The sequence below is a fragment of the Rhamphochromis sp. 'chilingali' genome (assembly GCF_963969265.1).
Source record: "Rhamphochromis sp. 'chilingali' genome assembly, chromosome: 16".
Taxonomy (NCBI): Eukaryota; Metazoa; Chordata; class Actinopteri; order Cichliformes; family Cichlidae; genus Rhamphochromis; species Rhamphochromis sp. 'chilingali'.
The window spans coordinates 21337546-21360844 of NC_137943.1; the positions used below are offsets into that span (position 1 = coordinate 21337546).

General features: G+C 40.9%; 1 protein-coding gene across 1 annotated transcript in view; it reads right to left on the reverse strand.

Moving 5' to 3' along the window:
* egfra (epidermal growth factor receptor a (erythroblastic leukemia viral (v-erb-b) oncogene homolog, avian)) overlaps positions 1–23299 on the reverse strand; it is a 43738-nt gene that overhangs the window by 2512 nt on the left and 17927 nt on the right. The window contains exons 2-27 of the mRNA XM_080861942.1: positions 20343–20494; positions 18510–18696; positions 18264–18389; positions 18101–18169; positions 17771–17889; positions 16873–17014; positions 15806–15922; positions 14472–14598; positions 14312–14385; positions 14142–14229; positions 13827–14026; positions 13531–13663; positions 13028–13118; positions 12315–12472; positions 10650–10688; positions 10372–10516; positions 10142–10264; positions 9386–9484; positions 7834–8019; positions 7201–7356; positions 5637–5712; positions 4721–4867; positions 3836–3933; positions 3555–3722; positions 1064–1111; positions 847–940 (exon numbers count right to left, since the gene is read on the reverse strand). Of these exons, the coding sequence (XP_080718068.1) occupies positions 847–940; positions 1064–1111; positions 3555–3722; positions 3836–3933; positions 4721–4867; positions 5637–5712; positions 7201–7356; positions 7834–8019; positions 9386–9484; positions 10142–10264; positions 10372–10516; positions 10650–10688; positions 12315–12472; positions 13028–13118; positions 13531–13663; positions 13827–14026; positions 14142–14229; positions 14312–14385; positions 14472–14598; positions 15806–15922; positions 16873–17014; positions 17771–17889; positions 18101–18169; positions 18264–18389; positions 18510–18696; positions 20343–20494 (3162 nt within the window). The remainder of the gene's footprint in view (positions 1–846; positions 941–1063; positions 1112–3554; positions 3723–3835; positions 3934–4720; positions 4868–5636; positions 5713–7200; positions 7357–7833; positions 8020–9385; positions 9485–10141; positions 10265–10371; positions 10517–10649; positions 10689–12314; positions 12473–13027; positions 13119–13530; positions 13664–13826; positions 14027–14141; positions 14230–14311; positions 14386–14471; positions 14599–15805; positions 15923–16872; positions 17015–17770; positions 17890–18100; positions 18170–18263; positions 18390–18509; positions 18697–20342; positions 20495–23299) is intronic.

Below are 23299 nucleotides of genomic sequence, written 5' to 3' on the forward strand. Positions count from 1 at the left end.
TCCTTTGTCCAGTATATCTACGATCCCTCCTCTGCACATGTCCAAACCATCTCAGCCTGGCCTCTCTAGCTTTGTCTCCGAGCCTGAGCCGTCCCCCTGATGCACTCGTTTCTAATCCTGTCCATTCTTTTCACTCCTGATGAAAATGTTCAACTCTGCCACCTCCGGCACCACCTCCCTTTTTTTTGTCTGTGCCACCGTCTTAAGACCGTACATCATAGCAGGTCTCACCACCATCCTGTAAACCTTCTATTTCACACTGCTGTCCTTATCTCACAAGTCACCCCTGACACTTGTCTCCACCCACTCCACTCTGCCTGTACTCTCTTGTGCACTGTCTGATCTTTGGATGGTTGACCCCAGGTATTTAAAGTCAGCCCCCTTCGCTACTCTACTTCTCACATCATCCCTGCTTCACCTGCCTCCCTCTCATCTCCAAAGAAACTGGGACATGAATAGGTGTGGCACGTCAAGGTTGATAAGCATTAAAGACACATATGCAAAAGCCTTACAACGTCTGACAAAAAGAAGCGGTCAAATCCCAGTGGAGATGGTAATAATAGTTGCTCATAAAATCTAATGCCTGATTGCTAAGCAGTTCTCATTTTAAGTTCCCCACTAGATGTTCTTGGGCTAAAGATCTGAGTGGTAACACTAATGTAACTAGTAAACAATACATGGGTTACTGCATGTTCTGCTAACAGCATTACAGGAAGAGGGGGGCAGTACACTTGCTGGCCACTAGATGTCCCCCTTCCTCACTTAATCACCCAAAGAACACAGAGGCAAGCCATGTTGAGATTTCTCTTGAACTAAAGTAATGGCATTTAGTTGAAGTTTACTAACCTGGAGACGGCTGGAAGGCTTCATCGAGAAATTTGTCTGTGGGGTCTGGAATATATCGCAGGGCCATGCTTCCATCTCTGCTCGGGAATCCGTTCTGTAACAAAGAGCAGAGGTTTTCAGGGCTGTGGCACTCCCTGTGAAAATATTGCAAAGAGGCCAGCACAAAGAGAAAAATCATTTTCTTTACAGGTATAATAAGGGTTTAATGCATTCTCACCAGTAAGCCAGTTCTGCTGTGGCACGTCCCGATGCTGCTGTTGAGGCTCTGAAAAATAGGTACGGCAAACGTTTTGTTAATCATCAAATGATGATGCCACATCAAATGCGACACAGGAAATTGTGTTTTATGAAGCCATAACATAATTAAATAATCCTCTATAAACCATAAAGCAGCCACTGAGTGAAGAGGAAGGTTTAACATTTTATTAAGCAGGCATAAGGCACCGTACAAAGACAGGCTGCTTTGTTTAGTTTCTTTTATTCTTATTTTTTGTTACTGCATGTTTCTTTTGGACACAGGGACAGCAAGTTCTCTCTGAACTGTGACATGAACGTGTTTTTATGGTCCCCGAGAAGTTATAGCTGCCATTCTTAGTACAAGCTGATAGGGATCAAAATAAACGTTCGCCGTGCAGATTCATATGGATTCAGACAATCTGACAAGCTTTGCTGTGTCCAAATCAAAGGGCTGTGAGTGGCATAAAACCATGAAAAATGGGAAAACAGGGAAAACAGGGTGACAGCTGTGGCAATGCAATTACTTTCAACAAGAAAAGGAAATTAAATACGCTGAAGCACTGACCATGTGGGGAAAAAGAAAGAAAGAAGGCCTTACTGGGCCATGTCCCAACAGTAATATTACAAAAACAGACCTATTCTGAAGTTTTATTGGACAGAAATAAAAAACAACAACGGGAAAAAAAGGCGCCTGTAAAGGTAATCAAACCTGAAACCTCATATGGACTAACCAGGCTGTCAGTGGCCGGCAATAATCCCAGGTAAAAGAGCCAGACCTACGCATGGCCTTCACTGAACCTGCAGTAGAAGAGTTCTGCTTATTCCACCTTCATCAATCACAGGACAACTGGGAGGAAACGTGGGAGAGGCGCTGATTAAGGAGGGCGAGTGGGTGGCAGTCACGACAGGCCAGGTAAACAGAAGCAGGGCCGCTGGGGTCAAAAGCAGCCTTTTCCCACTTCAAGTCAGTAAAATGAGTTAAATTCTGTCTAAACACCTCTGGTAGAGTTTAGCAGCTGCAGCTCTGTTTCTCCTGACTGAAGGCATGAGCAATTGTTTTCAACACAGTAAAAGAAAAAAAATGACTGTGTTTATTTCCATCCAGACTCACAGGGTAATGATTTATGCCGAAATCTCATTTCCCCAAAACACAGTTAACACAGCACAATTACATTTTCAAACAGTTGACTGCCTGTTGGTAAAGTGTTCACAGCTAAAGCTGTGTGAACCAAGAAGGTCAGTGTGAGTGAATCTGGTGTGGGTGTGTGTCTGTGGTAAACGCACCATTACATGGCTCATTAGGGGCCTTACAGCTCACAGCACAAAATACAGTGGCAATATTTTCCATGTGGATCCTGTATTTGTGTCAAAATCTTTTAAAATTAGAAGTGAACGTGCTGAAACAGGTCAGCAGTTCAGCATTTGGCTTCAGCCTTGTGCTAATAGAGGGACAGCAATATATATATATGTAGAGAGAGGATATATTGTAAGTATATAAGGGCTCTTTCTGTGTCTATAGTCATAATTGCATCAATTTTGCAAGATCCAAACCATGACAGAGCCTACACCGTTTACTGAGCCTCACTCACTCTTCCTGTTTCCCTTCATAAAAAATGGCAGATGCATCTCTCAGATCCTGGATTTTTCAGACACTGTTCATCTGCTGTAGACAAAATGCTTGAAGAAACAATTTAAAATAAGTTTTATTTCCCTAAGTTGCCTGTTATGTGTAGACAACACTGCCTCATCCCCTGAGTTAGGTGCCTTTTTATGCTCGAATGACACATTATTAAGTATTAAGAGGATTAAAAAAACAAAAAAAACATTCCTTGGAAAATGGTCATGTACAAGGACTGGATTAAAATGAGTGAAAAAGCAGCCAATGAAAAACTTAATAAACCTTTCAGAAAGTCTGGAGAACTATTGCTCAAGATCACTTACAAAATTACAAGACAGTCTGGCTCCCTGGAAGGAAAATGTGATGAAATGAAGAATTGCTCAAGACTTTTGCACAGTACTTTAGTTCCTAGTATTCACAGCAGCAGTGACTTCAGCCTTTTGATTACTAGGTGCACACAGCACAGTCAGTTTGTGTGATGTTCACAAGAACGATAGAGTGGGTTTCTGGTGAGCTGCGTCACCTTGTGGGTGTAATAAGGAGTAATCACTACTCAGTGTGACACCAACGCAAGTTGTGATGATTTCCCGTCTCGTAATTACATCAGTTTTGATTTCGCTTTCAGTTGAGCTGCACTAGTTAAGCAGGAGCACGCTCTCCAACACTCCTAAGTTTTGCATAATTTCTAATGATTTTTAGTTTTACTCTTACAGGCCTGTCCTGACAAAGCAGAAAAGCTTCACGCCATTTCTTTTTTTGTGTAAGGATTGCATGATTTATGAGATTTCTCTAAAATCTAAATTACTGTAAACCACGTACAGACTTGATTTTACATTTCCATAAAGGGTCTTACTGTTGAGTGAATCAGTGGGGTGCGGGAGGTACTCGGGCTGCTGAAGAAGCCACGCTGTGGCACCAGATATTCATCAACATCCACGGCATCCTCCATGTCCTCCCCGCTAATCAGGCTGCGGTAGAACTTATTGTCTGAAGGACTCGGTAAGTGCATGCGGTCATCCCCCTAAAATCAAAGAGTTTACCCTTTTTGTTATACGTAAAAAATCACTGCTGCTCATCATCAGATATTCTGTATATTTAAGCAATTTTAAAGAAAGAAGTGGCTTAAAATTATACCTGGATGACAAGATAACGCGGTGGATCCCGAGCCATCTTTGTAAACTCCGCTATAAGTTCTCGGAAACGAGGGCGGCTGTCTGCATCAATCATCCAACCTGCGCACATGCATCAGCAGAGATCATCAGGGTGGGTTGACTCAGTAACATGAAGCTTTAAATTTGTGAGTACATTAGCAGACATAATCTGTAAAAACAGCAGGTCAGCAGGAAGCAGAACTGGGAAAGACGGATGATAAAGACAAAACTAGAACAAAAGCCTGAACCACAAAACAACTGCCATAAAATTTGAGTGTTTATTGAACATTCTGACGAAAAAAACTAAACAAAAAAGAAATTGCTTTGTATCATATTTGCTACATCACATCGATGATGTAGGAGTCTCGCGTATCAGATATGATACTCTAGGCCAGGGGTGGGGGAGCTCCAGGCCTCAAGGGCCGGTGTCCTGCAGGTTTTAGATCTCACCCTGGGTCAACACACCGGACTCAAATGATTAGTTCATTACCAGGCCTCTGGAAAATTTCAAGACATGTTGACGAGGTCATTTAGCAATTTAAATCAGCTGTGATGGATCAAGGATACGTCTAAAACCTGCAACACTCCGGCCCTTGAGGCCTGGAGTTTCCCACCCCTGCTGTAGGCTGTACAGGGGTAACATAAAAAAACAACTGTTTGCTAAAGTGCATTATGTCTTAATAACAATAAAACAAATGGTGATGTAACTAATTATTACTTTTTCCTTCCTGATTCATTTGCTGTTAACTGTCATGTGTGTGTTTGTTCTGGAGGAAACAGACAAAAAACACCCCCCAAAACAGACTAGTAATTACTGCAGCTCTTACATAAAGTAATAAATGCACACGGGTTTTGTACACGAGCTTACATTTCACCATGATCATGTAGACATCTATGGTGCAGATTGGTGGCTGAGGCAGGCGTTCTCCCTTCTCCAGTATCCCAGCTATTTCACTGGCTGGAATCCCATCGTATGGTTTGGTCCCAAATGTCATCAGCTCCCAAACTGTTACACCTACAGTACAGAGACGAGGACAGATGGTAAATGTCAGTTTGATGAGCTGTCACTGACTTTGTTTTGCTCCCAATAAAAAAAAAGAAAAGAAAAAGAAGGGAAGAAATGAGAGTGACAGGATGTACGCTTCTTAAGTATTGCACAGTATCAAAATAGCTATGTTGACAAATTGGCTCTGCATGCAGGAGTGGGAGTGAGCAGGATGCCTCTCTGCGTTGGAGGAACTGAAAAAGGGAAAAGGAGAAAAGGAAGCCCGCCACTTCTTCTAGGGTCTGCTGATGCTTTTGCCATACTGAGCGGAAAGCATGATCAAACCCTCGGGGAAAGAAGATTTGGAAGCTGGCCCACAAAAAAAGCTGTACTGTGTTTGGTTTCTGTGTGTGTGTGTGTGTGTGTGTGTGCTCCTGGGCTGGTAGAACTGTATATGTGGGTTGATGTGAAATTGTCCATCCGAGACTGCCAGCATGTAGGTGTGCGCTACCTAAAATTGCAGATGCTAACAAGATGTTCTCCCTTTTCACTCCCTGTTTGATGAGCTTTATTGACTCCAAAAACAACACGCTATCCGAAGCTTCAAAACGACTGCCCGCTCCCTGCCTCACTTTCTGTTAAAGCGCTTTATTTAGCGATGAATGAATATTGCTCCAGTGAGAATGTCACCAATGCTCAGGAGCACGGAGGGCCAGCTGTTTTACTTATCAGAAGTTACACAAGGATTCGGGCTCAATCTGGGACAGCGCAAGCGAGGTTTTCTTTCCTTGTGACTCACCGTAACTCCATACGTCGCTCTGGTGCGTGTAAGTTCTGTTCAGGATCGACTCGAGAGCCATCCATTTTATCGGCACCTGTGGGAATAATCATTACAGTGTGATTAAAAAGAATGCAAAACCCGTGTGCACTTAAACTAATGACAAGTTACCCACTAACACGTTTATAATGTATGGTGTGTATATCATGTTGCATATGCATGCATGGGATGAATTAAATGTGACACTACTGATAACAGTGAGTTTATTTTTTGGCATCACTTTGCATCAAGTATTTGCAGGGATGTTTTCAACTTAAAACGCTGCAGATCTTTATATTTCTGAAATTGATTAATGTCTCTGGCCAATTCATTAGAGTTTATGATGCAATTTTGCTGCCACCTAATGGTGAGATATACAAAAGTCTCTTTTTATTATTAACCTCTTGAGACCCGAACTCTTCCACAGCATGCATTTTTAATTTCTCTTTGATATTTGGGCATATTGGGACCCGATGAATGTAAAAACAAAGAATTACCAGATTTTTTTTAACTGATTTTTGTTTCTAAGAAAAATTAGGATATTCATTTAAAATTTTGATAGAACAGTAGCAGTATAATGTCCTCGTAAGTAGATATCAGGCCCTTGTAGAGCAAATTTTGTATTTTGGTCTAAATAACCCAAAATGTGATGTCCACATATGTGGATGCCAGGTCCTAGGAGGTTAAGGCAGACTTAAGGTATGTAAAGACCGTCACACAAACCTTATGGCAGTTTTTCTGCATAAGCCAATTATATTTTTTTTAATTGCACTACACAAAAGAGTGTCTGAAGTTTAGTGATTCATCTGGATTTGTCCAGATGTTTCTTTTCCACACCTGCACATTTGGTGTTGACAGGCAATACAGAGAGATGTCTGGGCTGAATTTGTATTATATTATTTCTCCTAATTACATCTGATATAACATGCACTGCTCACCCTGTAGTTACAGGCACAAAAAAACAAACAGCACAGCATGTTCTTGAGTAAGGAATCCTTCAGTTTCCCAAAGGAAACAAAAGACAAGAAACCCTTTTGATTTGTCATTTCTCTCTGAATGTAATTCACTGACAGAAGCTATTTAAATACAGCACCACTTGCATGAGATACAGAACAAAACAAAGTACAAAAATATATCTTTTATGCAGTCGAGCTGAGTGAACTACAGGAAGCGGTCTGTCAGTTGGCAACTGGCTATAAATTCATTAAACAAGATCATGTTCATATTTAGGCCCATTTGTGTGCAGCAACAACTCTATCCATCAGTTTTCTTCCACTTATCTAATTCAGGGTTGTGAGGGGGCTGGAGCGTACACTCTAGACAGGCCACCAGTCTAATGCAAGGCTAACACAGAGAGACAGGAAACCATTCACACTCACATTCACTCTAAGGTCAATTTAGCATTTCCAATTAGCACAAACCCATCAGTGTCTTTGGACTGTGGGAGGAAGCCGAGTGGATTCTAAACTTCTGGGATCACCCGCTGTGATGCAACAGTGCTCACAACAACTGACTAATAAATTTAAAAAAAAAAACCCCAACTAACCTTTCCTCCATCCGCATGGTACTCTTTCTCATCTGCCTTTAGCAACTTGGCCAAACCAAAGTCAGTGATCTTGACATGTTGAGGAGTCTTCACCAGGACGTTTCTGGCTGCCAAGTCACGATGCACTAAGTGGCGCTCCTCCAGGTAGTTCATTCCCTTTAATCAAACAAATAGTAAAATACAGATTACATAAGAGCCGTGCTTTCACGGGCTCGCCGATATTGTTGGAAACGTGAAAACACCGCTTGCTCAGACAAAGTGAAAAATGACATCTGTCACGACAGACTTGTCATGATAATCTGATTACTCAGATAAAAGAAACGGTATTTCTTTACAAAAAACGGCTGTTCTTTATAAAACCTCTAACAAAAACGCTGACGACTTGACTCGCTCTGCAAATCTAAGTTTAAGCGTATGTTTTGAAATTGCACACCCACTAAGACTTAAACCCACAAAAGCATGTGATTAATATTATTGTTATTGAAAATAAAATAAATAAAATGCCTAGATTTATATCTTCATTGGCTGATACAGAGCTATGCGCATGTAAAACAACTCCAGCAACAACAGGTCCAACCTAATCAACAGATTACTCAACTGTAACGTGACACCTTTATGAACTTTCCCTCTTACCTTGGCTATCTGCACACACCAGTTGAGCAGGTACTGGGAGCCAATATTGTCCTTGTGCTCTTTGACATAATCCAACAGGCAGCCGTAAGGCATGAGCTGCGTTATGAGCTGCACCGTGGAGGTGAGGCAGATGCCCAACAGACGACACACGTGGGGGTGCTCCACACTGGCCATCACATAAGCTTCCTGTAAGATGACATAAATGATTTACATGATTTACAATTCAAAATTATGTTTATTTCTCTTCTTTACGTATTGGCTGTTTATGCAGCCCCTGAGCTCGTGTCTGCTTAGCGCCCTCTTCCTTTTAATGGACTTCTGCGAGGAAACCCGGTGATGGAAGCCATTTAGGAAATCCATGCCATGCTAGCATCGGATTCATGTAAGATTATTAAAAGAAAAAAACTTAAAAAGAAAACACAAGGTAAACAAATAACCAAGTGTTTAGGACACATACTTTTATGTGTGTTTAATTTCATTTTTTGCAAACTTTGTCCACATTTTGTAAGTAAGTAAGGGAAAGCACAGGTTCCCTTCAAGGTACAAAAGCAAAAAAATACATTTTTAATTATTCAAAGGTCCTGTGACTTATTGGCTGGTAGAGATATCCTTGTGAATGATAAACAAGACATTTTTTTAAATACCCGTTATCAGGCGATAAGTTTCTCAGGAGCAGTAATACAGCACCAACAGCTGTGTATTTTATTGCTCGACAGTGGAAATTATCAAAAGAGACAAAGTACTTTAAGAATTTAAAAAATGGGGATAAGGAAACCACTGCAAGCAGTAATTCAAACTGAACTTTATCTAGTTTCCTGTCATGAAAGCAGAAATGCATGCAAAATATTGTCTACACACCTAATACGATATCAGTATTGCTCAATAAATTCTCGGCTTGGGGCTACGCAATTCAGACAGCCTGATGAAAACAAGGTTTCCAAACACGTTCTACTTTACAGTGAAAGACTGCCCTTAAGTTAAGAAGCTGAGAGGACATTTGTGTCCACCACAGCGAGTGGACGTGCAGTGACTGAGCAGCAGAACCACAAAATCACAGGATCCAAGATGCACATTTGTCTGTGTGCATAATGCATTTAACACAGGCTGCTTTCTCGGCACTGCATCAGCGCTGCATTCCTTTCCAGAACACCTCAGCCTTGGATTACACCAACGCCCACTCGCTGCCTTCCCATGAATTAATCCCATTTCCAGCAGTCCCATAAGATGAATGCCATGTAAACAGACACGTTCTCCATTACAAGGAAAAGTGGCCATTAGCTAGATTATAGGACACATTAGTGGAAACTTGACAACCAGCAGCCAACAACTGTCGCTCCTTAAGGCTGATGTAGTTTTGAGTCAAAATATTGTGATAATTCCTTAAAAAATGTGCGTAACATTTGTAACTTTTAAAATGTATACTTTCATTTCCAGCCCTTAACAGAAGGAGGCAGGGAGGGAGTATTTCAAATGAGCTGTTGTGTTCAGCTCCAATTTAGTATTACGGTAAGCACAGAGGCCAAAAATTACCACATAAAATGAGTGAACCTACATCCAAGATCTCCTTGTTTGCTTTAGGGGACGTGGCCTCTCTCAAAACCTTGATGGCGACCGGGATTTTCACGTCCTCTCCCTCCGGGACCCACAGACCCTGCATGGACACAAGCATTTTATTTTATGTGCTGCAATTAGACCTGAATCATCAAGTGAGCGCACAAGCATATGTGTAAATGTTAGCATACACTGTGCAGTACAAGTACAAATATTGACATGCATGTGCAAGCCAAAGCTACACCTGCTCTCAAACATACAGTAAACAGTGCATTTGTATTCTGCTTGCAGTCCATTCTTTGCAAAACTGTCCACACTACGAAGGTCAAAAAGCGACAAACAGGCAGAAATACAAAGCAGAACATCGAGCTGACCTACAGTCTCTCCCTCTCTCTCTGGAGAGTTACGCTAACCTAAAACCGAACCCTAAAATAAATGGTTAACCTTGAGGAGACCAGTGTTTTGTCCCCACAGGGAAGGAGAGTTTCCAGAATGTCACTGCATAAACGCATAAACCCAAATTAACACACGAGCACCGAAAGTGAGACTGAAGTCACCCGTGCATGATCTGGCTTGTTAAAAATGTGGTTTTATAACAGAAAAATTGACAACAGATGTAGCAGATGAGTGAAAACGCTGACGGTGTGTTGGTTCTGGCTCTGAGAGAGACCCAGATTCAGTAAAGCTCAGCACTGGGGTTCAATTATAAGAAAAAAGAAACAACTCCAGGGTGCCGCTTTTTGTTTTGTTTTTTTACCTTGTAAACAGTACCAAAAGCTCCTGATCCCAGCACCTTGATTTTCTTAAACTCGGGTTCCTTCAGGATCCGCAGCAGAGCCTGGTTCGGTGCCTCTCCACTGGGAGTGAGGGGTTCGACCAACTAGAGAGAAGAAATCACAGTCTTGCATATTGTCTCAGCTGTAAATGAATGCTGACATTTCCTTCATCATCTTAATGTACTCCTCCAAGCGCGGTGACTCAGCTTACCTCTCTCTCTTGGAGCAGTCTACGCATGGTCCTCTTCCTCTTGATGTGGCGTCGGCGGAGCAACACAAAAACAGACAGGCCTGCGATGAGAGCGGCCAGCAGCCCACCGACAACACCAGCCGCGACCATGGAAAGACCAAGGGGGCTGAAAAACAGGAAGGGGGGGGAGGTTGTCAAACAGAGTGCGTTTGTGAGTTTCAGCAGAAATGTGATTAACACATCTACCTCAGTTAACTTATCCCTAAGAAGTGGTGATCTGTGTTGCTGTGTTTACTCACCCTTTGCTGTGGCAGCCTTCAAGACCTGGTCCAATGCACCTGTAAACAAATGAGTGCGAAGAGTCTAATGCAACTGACAAAATCAGCACAGAGGGATTGTTTTCCTATGAAAAACCCTTTGCAACCAATCAGAAACCAATGCTGTTGCCACGCTTATGTTTCCCAGCGTACTTGATTTCATTTCTGCCACATAAAGCACCAAAATCGTCTGTAAAATGCCTACAAAACTAAATACTTTCAATCAATGCATCAGTCACTGGGGTCAACTGGGGACTGTTTATTTCCACGCAGTCCAGTGGTTTATTTATGAAACTACTAAACCCAGTTGTGGAAACACATATCCTATTCTTCTTCGCAACAGTCACTGAGGCTCATTTACACAGCAGCTTTCGGTGGTTTAAAGGTATCTCAGACGACTTCCCAAGTTACTCATTGGGCTTAACACTGATCCTCTATCATTGTGAAAACTGTGTCTGCTTTTAGTTCTGCTGTTGCTATTATTTCTTTGTTCTCAAAAGTACTACAGATTTGCAAAAACAACATATAGTTGTCTGAAAAGGAAAGTTTTTCACAGGAATCTAATCCAGTCCTCTCAAGCAATTCAGCTAATCAAAAGCACTTTAACTGATCACCACTAAGTGTGAGAATCTCTGGAGCATTCAGGTGTGTGTTAACAAAATGCCACAAGCTTCCCAGGATTGTACACCAGCAAACTCACCCCAAGGTCAGAGAAACTGGAAAAAAATTCCACGAGCTACATCTCAGACTCTACAGGCCTCAGTTAGGATGTTAAATGAAAGTGAAGTTCATGATAGTACAATCAGAAAAAGACTAAGTATGGCTTGTTTGGAAAATACCTCTTCCTCTAAAAAACCCTCCAAAAACATACTTGAACACAATCAAAGGTAGACCTGCTGCGGGGCTCTCGAGGGGAGTCGACCTAGCTCACCCAATCAGTGAATTCTCCTTCTTGATCTATTCTGGCAGGTATTCAGAAAATCTGGTACCGTATGTTTCAGTTTTCTCCATGTTTACCTTCTCATACTGTCTCTGATGGGTCTCCAAGGAGGTCCAGAGGACTTGTGTACCTCACTCCCTGTCAATTAGCCCATCTTTTTGCCATGAGGGCTCTGAAGCAATCAGGTGGTCTTTGTCTTCCACCAAAATACGCTCAAAGACAGAAAAACCTTTATTTAAAAAACTCATATGAGGCCTCTATTCTTGTGTTTAACAAGATTTACTATAAGACATGAGATAATTTTCCTTTGGTATAGCTGAGGTGTTATATATACTTTTGCTATTGCTGCTGAAGGTGCCTATACAAGCCACAGCATCACAAGGTGTTCTTAGTTCTTCACAGAGAGCCTCCTCACATGACTGTAAACCTTCTAGGTCCAAAAAGCATTTAAAAGAAGAAGAAATTAAGTCAGACATAATCGGTTTGTTTTAAATTGAAAAACACACAAAACCACACAAAAGTCCTGCAGTCTAGAACAACAACTCGTCTCTTGGGGTGTCTGATTTTAATCAGAAGTCCAAGAACCGCCTCAGCAGACGCTTCAAGCTCGGGGCACATTTCTGCATCAGTGTTACAACAGACAAATGTTTCCAAAACAGAGAAAATGCCTGTGCCTGTTCTCAGGTCAGCTGAGCAGTGCTTTTTACCCCTGAGTGCAGTTTTTGTGGCATTGCTGGCACACTTTCTGTTCATCTGCGTATTTCCACACTAGTGCGTCGTCCTCCCCCAGCACGCCTTGGGGACAGCGGGGCACGCAGAACAGTCCATCTTTGAAGTTAGCACATTTAGTGCAGTTAGCAGACTCCTGAAAGTGGAAAAAAAAGAAGATAAAGATTTATTATGTTTACCACTCTATTGAGAGCAGTTATAAATATTTGGTAAACTACACTGTCTCATAGTAATAATTTCTCAAAGCAAATGTTTGGCAAATACAACCAAGTTAGATCTTTCTTTTCTTTTCTTCATCTTTAATTTTTTTTGGTTCAGGCTAGTGAAAAGACGATTCAATGCACTGATCATGCCTGAATAAAATAGCGGTAATTTAATACGTTTCCCAGATCTGCCTCCCACTCTCTCTTTGTCAGGTTGTGCTTCTGTTTTTGATAATTAGAGGGTTTATTTCCCAGTTATCAAAGTAAAAGAAAAAGAAAACAACCAGATTGCACATTTTGTGGCTGCGCTGCATTACAGCCGATCAAAGCTGCTGCTGACTGACAAATCTGCAGAACTAACGTGTCTGGATTGGATTTCACGCTGTGCAAATGTTAATCTCTTCTAAGCAACGCTCACAGAACTGTTTAACACAACTGCAAAGTGTTTTGTTTTGTAATATTAGTTTAGCTGCTGATGGCAAACATACAGGCGCGCTGCAGGTTGCGGTCCCGTTCATGTGCTGACACTCGGGGTGGCACTTGATGCAGGTTTTATTCACAGCTGTCTCGCGCGGCTCTCTGCAAAAACAAGAAAGAAAAAACAAACAATAAAAAGCATGACATGCCTAGTTTGAAACTATTATATGTGTTTTATTTTTAAAGTTTTTTTGAGGACAGGAGTTAAACTGTAAGCACGTCGAGATTCTTTGTTGGACAGAGGTCTCTGAAGATAAACAGATGTGAGCGACTGTGTCGTTTCGCCTCCAGTGTTTGTCTTAAATCCACTGGAGACTGAATTTCAAAATGCTTCGGATCATATCTGCTTTTCTTTTTCTGTCAATTAATTCTCAGGATCGTGTAGCGTCAAAGTCTTGGAAATACAAAAATAGACTCTGAAGGAGTGAACTGTACAGCATGGAGACCTGTTGTGTTTTTAGCTTGTTTGTTTTTCAAAGCTTATTAAAGGCAGTCAGAGAGATGCCTCCCTCACCCCTCCAGGATGTTGCAGGAGTCGACGCAGCTCCCGTCGCGCTTGTAGTCGCGGCACAAAATGCACATACTGGGGCCCGGACCCCAGCAGCCGTCCGCCGTGCACTTCTTGTCGCAAGTGTCGTTTCTCAGAGCTGAAACCCAAACACACAATCTCAGCGAGAGCTCTTTCCTGCATAATTATCCAATTTTGAAATTAAGATCCTGTAATTAAATCTTACTCGTGCAGCGCATAATCAAAAGCAACAACAACAGCAAAGATCCGACTGAAGCCGGTGTGAGACAAACAGAATTTACCGCAGGTGGCAGCGTTGGCATTGCCCTCTATATTAACAGTTTGGTGTGGTGATTTGAAAAGCTTCTGCCAGTGCTTTGCATCGGTGTAACAGAGTTCAGAGTTCTTAGAGACAAACACATCTCCATCACTGATTTCTCTGAGGGACCTCAGGCCCAGGTGGGTGATATGTAGACCAGCCACAACCAAACTGCGGCTTCCGCTACCAAATGGGAAACGAGAACAAAATAAGAAGAAGAAGAAAAAAGAAAACATTTTGTGACGGGTTGAATAACACTGCGGTTTGAATCAACAGGGGGTCTTTACAAGGAACATACCGTTTAGTTCTCCCCCGAACGACCTCCAGATTCTCAAAAGGACTCAGTGAGCTCATGGTATTTGGCCACGTTTGAATCCACAGGTACCCTGAAGCAACAAGGTTTGTTAACCTTAAAACTGTTTAGATGCACGCATTTAGATGCATGACTCAGCCCTTACGCAGTCTTACCAGTAATTTCTTTAACTGTCTTAAACACATTAAGCTGGGCAGGATCCATCTTTGGTGTTTTGGTGTATTGATCCCTGAAAATGAGAAAATACACCGTACTGACTGCTGATAAAGGTGATCGAGCACAAAGGCAGCAATGCTAGTCATAGCCCAGACTTACCCATTAATTGATGTGTGGATGATGTCGATGTTTCCATTGATTTTGGTGCAGTTTTCAAAGGAGCCGATGTTTGTGGCATTGATAGACAGAGTGTGAACCAAGTCTCCTGTTCCAAGTCCATTACACACTAAAAAAAACATTTAAAAAAATACTACGGTAGTTAATAACAATAAAAAATAATCATAATAGTTTAATAATAGTTTCTCATAGATTTTGGTCCATATTAATGTGATAGCATCACACAGTTATTCCCGATTTGTCATTTCAGTACAGCGAACTCAAAATGTTCAAGAATCCAATTTCAGATAATTTCAGTTTTGTGATGTGAAATATTATCTCGCTAGAAGCAACCATCAGAAGATGGGAACACTGTGGTCAAGGGGAAGACATGGTCAGCGGCAGCATTAATTGCATAGAGATCTGCAGCTAACTGGGTATTTTCTCTGTGGATCAGCAGTTTCTGAAATACTCAGAGCAACCCGTCTGGTGCAATCAAAGTCACTAAAATCTTGCCCATTCTGATGCTCACCTCAGCAGGTCATCTTGAACATAAGCCACACCTAATGAAGTGAGTCAGTGCATAAAATATAGCCTATAAATTTTCACCAAATCAATAATATTTGCTTTTTTATTCATCTCAGTTGTTTAAAATTCCTCTGAATATACGTAGGATGCATGACATGTCTTTGAAATCGAAATCTTATGTGCATTTAGAGCATGTGTCTAATATGCATTCATTCATCATAAAGATTCAGGAGTTACATACATTTTAACAAGTCAGTGCATAAAATCTGGCCTGTGAGTTTTCACCAAAACAATACCATTTGCTTAAAAAAAAATCATCTCAGTTGTTTAAAATGCCTTAAAATGACTGAGTTTAATAAAAATGTTGTTCAGTTGTATCTGTGTTCCTCTGAATATAAAACCAAACAGAAATAGCTTAAGGATGAGTGACATGTCTTTGAAATCGAAATCATATGTGCATTTAGTGCATGTGTCTAATGTGCATTCATTATAAAGATTGAACTTGGCAGGAGTTATATACATTTCCATTAGAACGTACAGTGTGGTAAACATGCTCCCGTCCCAACTTTTTGAAGACGTTTGCATCAAGTTAAAAACAATGAAACATTTGTTTTCCTTCACTCTTTTCAATTAAAAAGGGTTAAATTATTTACAAATTACTGCATTCTGTCGTATTTACATTTTACAGCTTAACCTCTGTGAAAACAACATAATAAGAAATTGTTCTTAGCGTAGCTACAAACAGTTTGTTTTTTGTACACGGTGAGAAATATTTGTCCAGATTGCACAGTAACAGCTTATCTTCTTACCTTTTGGACACAGCCCGTCACACTTGGCGCACTTCCTGATTCCTCCTACCTCCACCTCATATGTGTTATCGTTGCACGTCCGCACACATGCGCCGTAATCAGAAATAATATAATTACCTGGAAGAATATGCAAAATATAAGCTGCTGCTGCTGCTGATAATCTCATATTCATGTGCACTAGATGGATCTTAAATCATCTTAAAATCATATTAAAATATCTGGGGGGAAAAAGCTTTTTTGTAGCAAATAATCTTTTATTAGTTATACAGCAGCTTAACTAGCAATGTTGCTGAACTGCAGAGCTCCTTCAGTGACAGACTGCTGCATCCTAGATGCATGAAGGAGCGTTTCCGCCCTGCAGCTGTCAGATTGTACAATCAAAACCGCTCCCAACAAACACATTTGAACATGTTTGTTTACATACATATTTAATTTTAATAACTGTACAGTACTCTGCTTTTGGTAACTATTGTCCTTGATGTAAATATGTAAAAAAAAGGTGTATGTTTCTGTTCTGTTTCCTGTGTCCTGTTTGTTTGTATATGTGTTTTTTTCTTGCTGCTGTTACAACCAAATTTCCCCTTGTAGGACAATAAAAGGATTATTCTATTCTATTCTCTATTCTAATGCATAATGATGACAGAATATAAACACAGAAATACAGGGACACACCTGTGCAAGTTAAAATGATAAAACGCAGTTGTTGCATTAACACACTCTCAATCATTTGCTTTTCTTGTTTATACAGTTTAAAATTAAACTTGGACAAACTGTCACGACTGAATGTCTAACCACCCTGAAGGACAACCTGGGCAACTGTTCTGCAAGTCAGCATGCCGCAATATGGAACAAAAGTGTAATCATGCATGATGAGCTTCATACTGCCGATTGGGACCCATTATTTTACTTTTATTTATCTTGACTGTCGAGACATAGCTACAATGCACGCATCAATGTAGGCTAATGTAATATATCTGTCTAGCAGGATTAAAAGTTTAACTGAAATTGGCAAAAAAAACCTAAAATAAAAAAAACCTAAAAATTTATCTGGTTAAAGCCGGCCTTACGTGGGCAGCTTTTGACACAGGTGGCCCCGAAGCTGTACTTTCCATGCGGATTAGGAACCAGCTGGTGCAGGTTGGGGTCGTAACGATGAAGGCCTGGGCAGGAGTCCTTACACACCCCATCATCCTGGAAGTCCCGACAGGCCTGCAGCACAAACAAGCGTCATCTAGCACACTGGGACCAAAACAGAGCCCCGCACTAATGATAACACTGCATTCCTTTATCACAGCCTTGGCTTAATACTCATAGCTGCACAGAGAGGCAGAACAGACGCTGTTATTCAAGGCACTGCCAAGTGCAAGATCTAATCAGACGCTCCACATCTCATCTCTACTGAAACCAATAACAAACTTCGGATGATAAAAACAGATGTCTGAGAGTGAGAGCTTTATTCTGTTGGAAGGTCTTCTTCAGGAACCTACAGAGTAGCAGAATTACGTAGTGTAGTGTTGCACTTAGGAACAGTTTTTTATTAGTTTTGGTGTCTTTGTGTTGGTTTCTGTTTGACTGGGAGTCTTACACTCACCAGGTACACCTGTTCCATTTCTTGTTAATGCAAATATCTAATCAACCAATCACGTGGCACTAATGGCTGCTCCTATTAGCTAAAAACAGGAAAATTAGGGTACAATTCAAACAAGGTTCACCAAAATTGGACAAAAGAAGATTTTGTGTCGCAAAATGTGTGTGATGCTATCATGTCAGCATGAACCAAAATCTCTGAAGAAAGTTTCTAGTACCTTGTAAAATCAATGGCATGAATAATTAAGGTCATTTAAGACAAAAGGGGATCCGACCTATATTAGCAAGGCATAACTAAAACATTAGCTGGTGAACACAGGCCTTGGTCACATGTTTGTATGATATCACACAGTAACATTAAAAGTGCCTTTGTCTCACCAGACAGTCTTCAGCTCTGGGTCCCGTGCACCCCGCGGCACAATGCTCATTGCAACAGTCACTCGGTGAAGGTCCTTTGCACCTCTTGGAGCACTGCTGGGCACAGTTCAGCTTTGTCACTGGAGATGAGAGCAGCAGAAGTTGAGTGGAGTGTCCAAGCCCAGGAATGAATTTGTTCTTCTTTTGATTCTGATGCCCTATCATCACCGTGCATTACAGTACTTTAAACATGTTCAAATTATGAAAAATTGGAGGATTGTGCACACAGATTTGTTTTACCTTGCTCTTGTTTGCAGTAAATAAGCTAACAATTAATAAAACAGTGCTTACAAGTCTGACAGTTTTCAGGACCAGGTGCCCAACATGAGCCATTGAAACAGCCTGAGTCACATTTTCCACCTGTTGAAAAAGAAACATTGCGAAGCACCAAATTAAAAACCTTTTAACTCACAACAAATTATATCTCTGTCTTCTGGTGTAAAGTAATACTTACAATTTTTGTTTTTGCTAGGAGTTGGATCAATGCTGATGTTTCCAACATTAACAATATCAGACCACTGGATTGTTTCCACATTGCAAAGCTGGTTGGTCAAAAATTTTACTCCTCCTTTAAGAATTTCTGCAAAAAGAAAACTTCATATGAACTACTACGCAAACATGCACACGTTGGAATATTTACATAGTTTGTAATAATACTGAGTGTCATATAAAACATGATTATATTTAGGGGTTAACCTACCTGTCAGGCTGGTCAGAAGAATCTGATCGGTGCCCTTATTTGTAGATTTGTTATAATTGGAAATCACAGAAAGAGCAAAACTTCCATCATAGAGAGAATGGCCTCGAATGATGCGCAGGTTCTCCAGAGGAATCCTGGATACTGTATTGAGGGCGATCAGGACGTAGCCACCAACTTCTTTGATTGACTGGAACGAAAAAAAGACAAACTTCATTTTTGAATTAAAAAAACAAAAACTTTTGTATTTTCTGAACGACCTGCATTTATATACATTTACATTAATATTTTAAGAGAAAACTGTGAAACTGGTGGTCCATAACACTGGTAGACAAAGATTAATCCTATTTTTATTGTGCTAGAGTCACATTCAGTTTGTCTGATAGAGGTGTGTAAATTAATGTTCAGAAGCACAGGGACACCTACACATATCACCTAAATGAGCTGCTTAGACATTGAAAAATACCATGAAGCTCCCAGCACACAGGTTTTGTGCTGATGTTAATACCAGAGGATGTTTAAACCTCCTCTGGCAGAGTGTTGGTGACTTTTGCACACCGTGCTCCTCAGGTACTGGTGACTGGTAACTTGCCACTTTCAGGCTGAGTTTCACTTTCCAATAACAGCACATAGAGTTGATGGTGGAATAAATTTCACAAACTGACTTGATGCAACAGTGGGATCCTAAAATAGCACCAAAGTCAAATTCAGTCTTTTCTTTCCCCATTCTTTCACAAATGTTTGTAAATGCAGACTGCATTGGTAGGCGTTCGATTTTACACGCCTGTTGCAATGGGACTGAAAACACTTGGGTTCAAAGATTAAGAGGTGTGGCCCAAATACTTTTGTTCATACAGTGTATGTGATGGATGCTAAAAATAAGAAAATATAAATAAAAGCTATGAGATGTATGGTTAACTCCACAATGTCAACTCTAAATCTTATAAATCAAATCGGGTTTTCTGTCCAACTAGAATAAGACTCACAGTTGTTTGTATTTGCTAACCAGTCAAGTTTCACTTTATATGTCATCCCTTTAATTCTATTCTGTACTATTCTGGTGAAAAGCGGTCATCAATAGCATATGAATGCTTAAGTTATGGCAAAATAACGTGTTTCATGAAGTCAGGGTGACCTTTATTTTTGACATCTTTCTTGAGATATTTCATGTAAAGGATTCCTTCGACGCGCTCTTCACATATCAAATACATAAGAAATAGACAGATGTGCTCACAAGCCAAAAACATGTGTCGATGGCACTGAATCATAAAACTTTCAGCCAAACTATATTGCCTCAGGTCTACCTCTAGGGCTACAGACAGCCCACCAGTAGAATGGTTAGCACAGTATGTACAGTATGTTGCTCAATAGGTAATACACAGAGCCACAATAGAGATGGGCTAATCTGAACTGTGGACGCTGGGCAGGTCCAAAGTGATGAGAGAGAAAAGTAAGGATGAAAAAATAGGACTCTAAAAGTGACATCATTTAAGACACTTCCTCTTAATATCAGTGGAAATAAAGCCTTAAAACCTCTGAATAATATCTGCTGACTGTATGCTTTTCTGTCTTTGTGTGTGCAACCCTTCATGAGAGTGTGTGTGCCCAGTGTGCAAACCCCTATACAACCTTAAGCAAAGCTCCATCCACAGCATTATAAATACACCGAATCATCATACCTATTCACTCTCCACTGATTTTAATTATCTGAACTGAAGCGATGCAAGAGGCTACACACATCCAGTATAAGGGGCTTGGACAACTTTTAATCGCACTCTTTCTCTAATCTGCTATATACATGCTTATCCTCAACTCCTAACAAAGTGCGGCTTTTACCCGGAGGAAGGACAGGTCACGGTGATCCTCCATGTGTGTGATCTCCAGGTTCTCCAAGACTACGGTGCAGTTGCTGTAGGTCTTCACCATGTTCCTGTAGTGGTCCTCTTTAGTTCCCAAAAGGTTTAAACGATTGGTTACACCTTGGCACACTGCAAGAAAGGAGAATTCATCATTGTTTCATTTAAATGTTAAAAGATTCAGATTGTAAATCATGTGGAATTGCAGTGGAGAGTCACCAAAGTATTTAAACCAAGGCCCACAGTGCAATCAGTCAGAAACAGAAACATTCCCTGCTTATGCAACATGCTGGCTCCGTTTATGACTTTCTGTGTGTGTGTGTGTGTGTGTGTGTGTGTGTGTGTGTGTGTGTGTGTGTGTGTGTGTGTGTGTATCTCTGTTGGAGAATTTAGTCTGTGCAGTCATAACTTGGCATGCTTTCATGTGAAAATAACAGATCTGGGCTGCATCTGCAACAAAATCAAATCTCAGTGACGAGTTAAGTTCTGGCCCGCGAGTCAAAGTCAGCTGCGTGTTTTTATGCTGGCAAAGGTCTCAATCTTTCCACTTGTATGAAGGCTGGTTAAAACAATCCCTGTGACCAGTAAGTCCAACCCATTGTGGTATTCTCCAGAAAAGTTCTGGTGTGTCACAAATTCCATGACAGTTGTAGGTTTTTGTTTTTTTGGAGAGGAGATTCACATGTCTACATCTCAAAATTAAAAGTCTAATTTCTAGTTTAACCATATTTGACTCAATCGCAGGATTCATGACATGACGAAATGACAATTTAGTGCTTAAACAATGTTGATAAATGAATGCTCTCTGAGTTTTCAGCTCCCAGAGAACAACTATGGGCTGATAAATTCGCCTATTTAATGTTACGTAATACAATGAGTGAATAAGGAAGGTAGTGCAACAAACAGGGAGGCTCTTTTTTTTTGTTTTAATGAATGAATGGATTTTATTTAGAACAGCTCATCTTCTCTTATGCATGTTTAGGCCCCAAGCTGGTCAAACAGGTTCTGACTGGCAATGAAGAGAGAGCCATCAGTTAATCACCGCAACAGCTTTTTAACACACACACACACACACACACACACACACACACACACACACACACACACACACACACACACACACACACACACACACACACACACACATACAGTGTATGCACGCATAATAAGCAAGTAATTGATAGAGATTTAAATGATGGGTTCACTTGAGCAATTAACTCTGAAAAACAAAATATTCCTCCTCGTGATTATTAGAAATTGCGGTGCTGGCGTAATCCCTAAAGCACATTCCCAAACATGCCTGCTCTTGACAAAAGAAAGCCAAACAACTTGGTCCGATTTCTCAGACACACCTCACAACACATAACAGCTCATGCAGTTGTGCTAACCAAGACACATGTGATTCACATCACTGAGGGAAAAGAACAGGGTTTCTCAACTGGTATCAAAGGATAAAACTGCGTTTTTCAATCGCACTGTGTGTTTTACTTATGATGTTGTGCTGGGTTCATACACACTAAGCGCAAAAGGAAGCTAATCAGTGAGAATTAGGCACAAACAGCTGTCAACCGCCCTCCCTCTTCTTCCTCCTCATTAGCTGGTCCCTGAGGGTTCTCCCTGACATGAACCCTGCAGTCCAGCAGCCCAACACCAGAGTAACAGAGGCAGATGAGCAAAAGCAAGCTGACAGTTTTAATTAGAAGAGCCACGTGAGTTGTAATTAGCCCTCTAATTATTACTCAGATTGTGAAAACCAAACTGTAATAAACAAAAGGTTGTCGGGTTTTTGCAGCTGTGAATATTAATAAACCTGATCTGAACATCGTGAATGCTATTTTGCAAACAGAGACAATCACTTAGAGTATATATACATGCATATCTCCCAGTTATATATAAGCAGCCTGCTCCCTTTTTGAGTTATGAGCAGTGAAGGTGGAAAAAGACAGGTGAGGCTGATGGTTCAACAAATCTCCTCCAAGGGAAGATCAGACCTTGAGTGCCAAACAAGGAAGTAAAGCAAACAGCCAATTGGCCGAGCAAGCAGGCACACAGCCACAGTAAAGGTTCTCCTTGTCCACTTGGTGATTTCACAACTCTCTTGCAGGTGGTAAATGATCTGATATTCTATGACCATAAATGGACTTCCAGGAGCAACAAAAGAAAAAACAAATGAGGTCAAGCTGTGGGACATAATTGTTAAAATCTGAAAGAGTGCTCTATAATTGTGCTGGGAATAATTTGTGTTAGACTTTAACCTGGGAACCTTCTCCAAGTGAAAATGACTCATGTTGAATCACATTTACAATAAAAGTTTGCAGACGTGGTAAGCTACCTTCGCTCTGAAAGAGACAAACTGTTGCTAGTGAGGAAATGAACATGCAGACTGGAAATGACAGGAACCTGTTTAGTTGCTTTTTTAGTCCATAAACCGTTGATTCTGAAATGTAACCTACTGTCTGCAGCCTGCTATAATGCAAGGTTAAGGGTGGGGTTTCTTATGATGTAACTGATACTGTGACAAAGACTAATTGCAGATTGCTTCACTCATTCCAGCTGTACTGTCGTCACAAAACGTCCAGGAGGTAGGTGCAGGGAGTGGTACGGCATGAGTGTGCGGGTGTGTGCACTAGCATATATGCAAGTGTGCAACACTCTAAGCGGCACAAGCTGGATTGAGCTCCGTTGATCAGCACCCAGTCAGAGAATGACAAAGGACCTGATAAACCCGATCACGAGTCATCTAAACTTGCAGAAACGTCCAGTCGCATGTTTTGATGTTTACTTGGGAACTAGTGCTGGAAGTCGAAGGTGTGCGGGCACATATCTGTTTCTGGAGGCTATGGCATCTGCACCACTACATAAAAAAGAAACCATTGTTTAGTATTTGAGATAATTATCTCATTATGTCTTTAATAAACATTTACAAAGAGAATACAG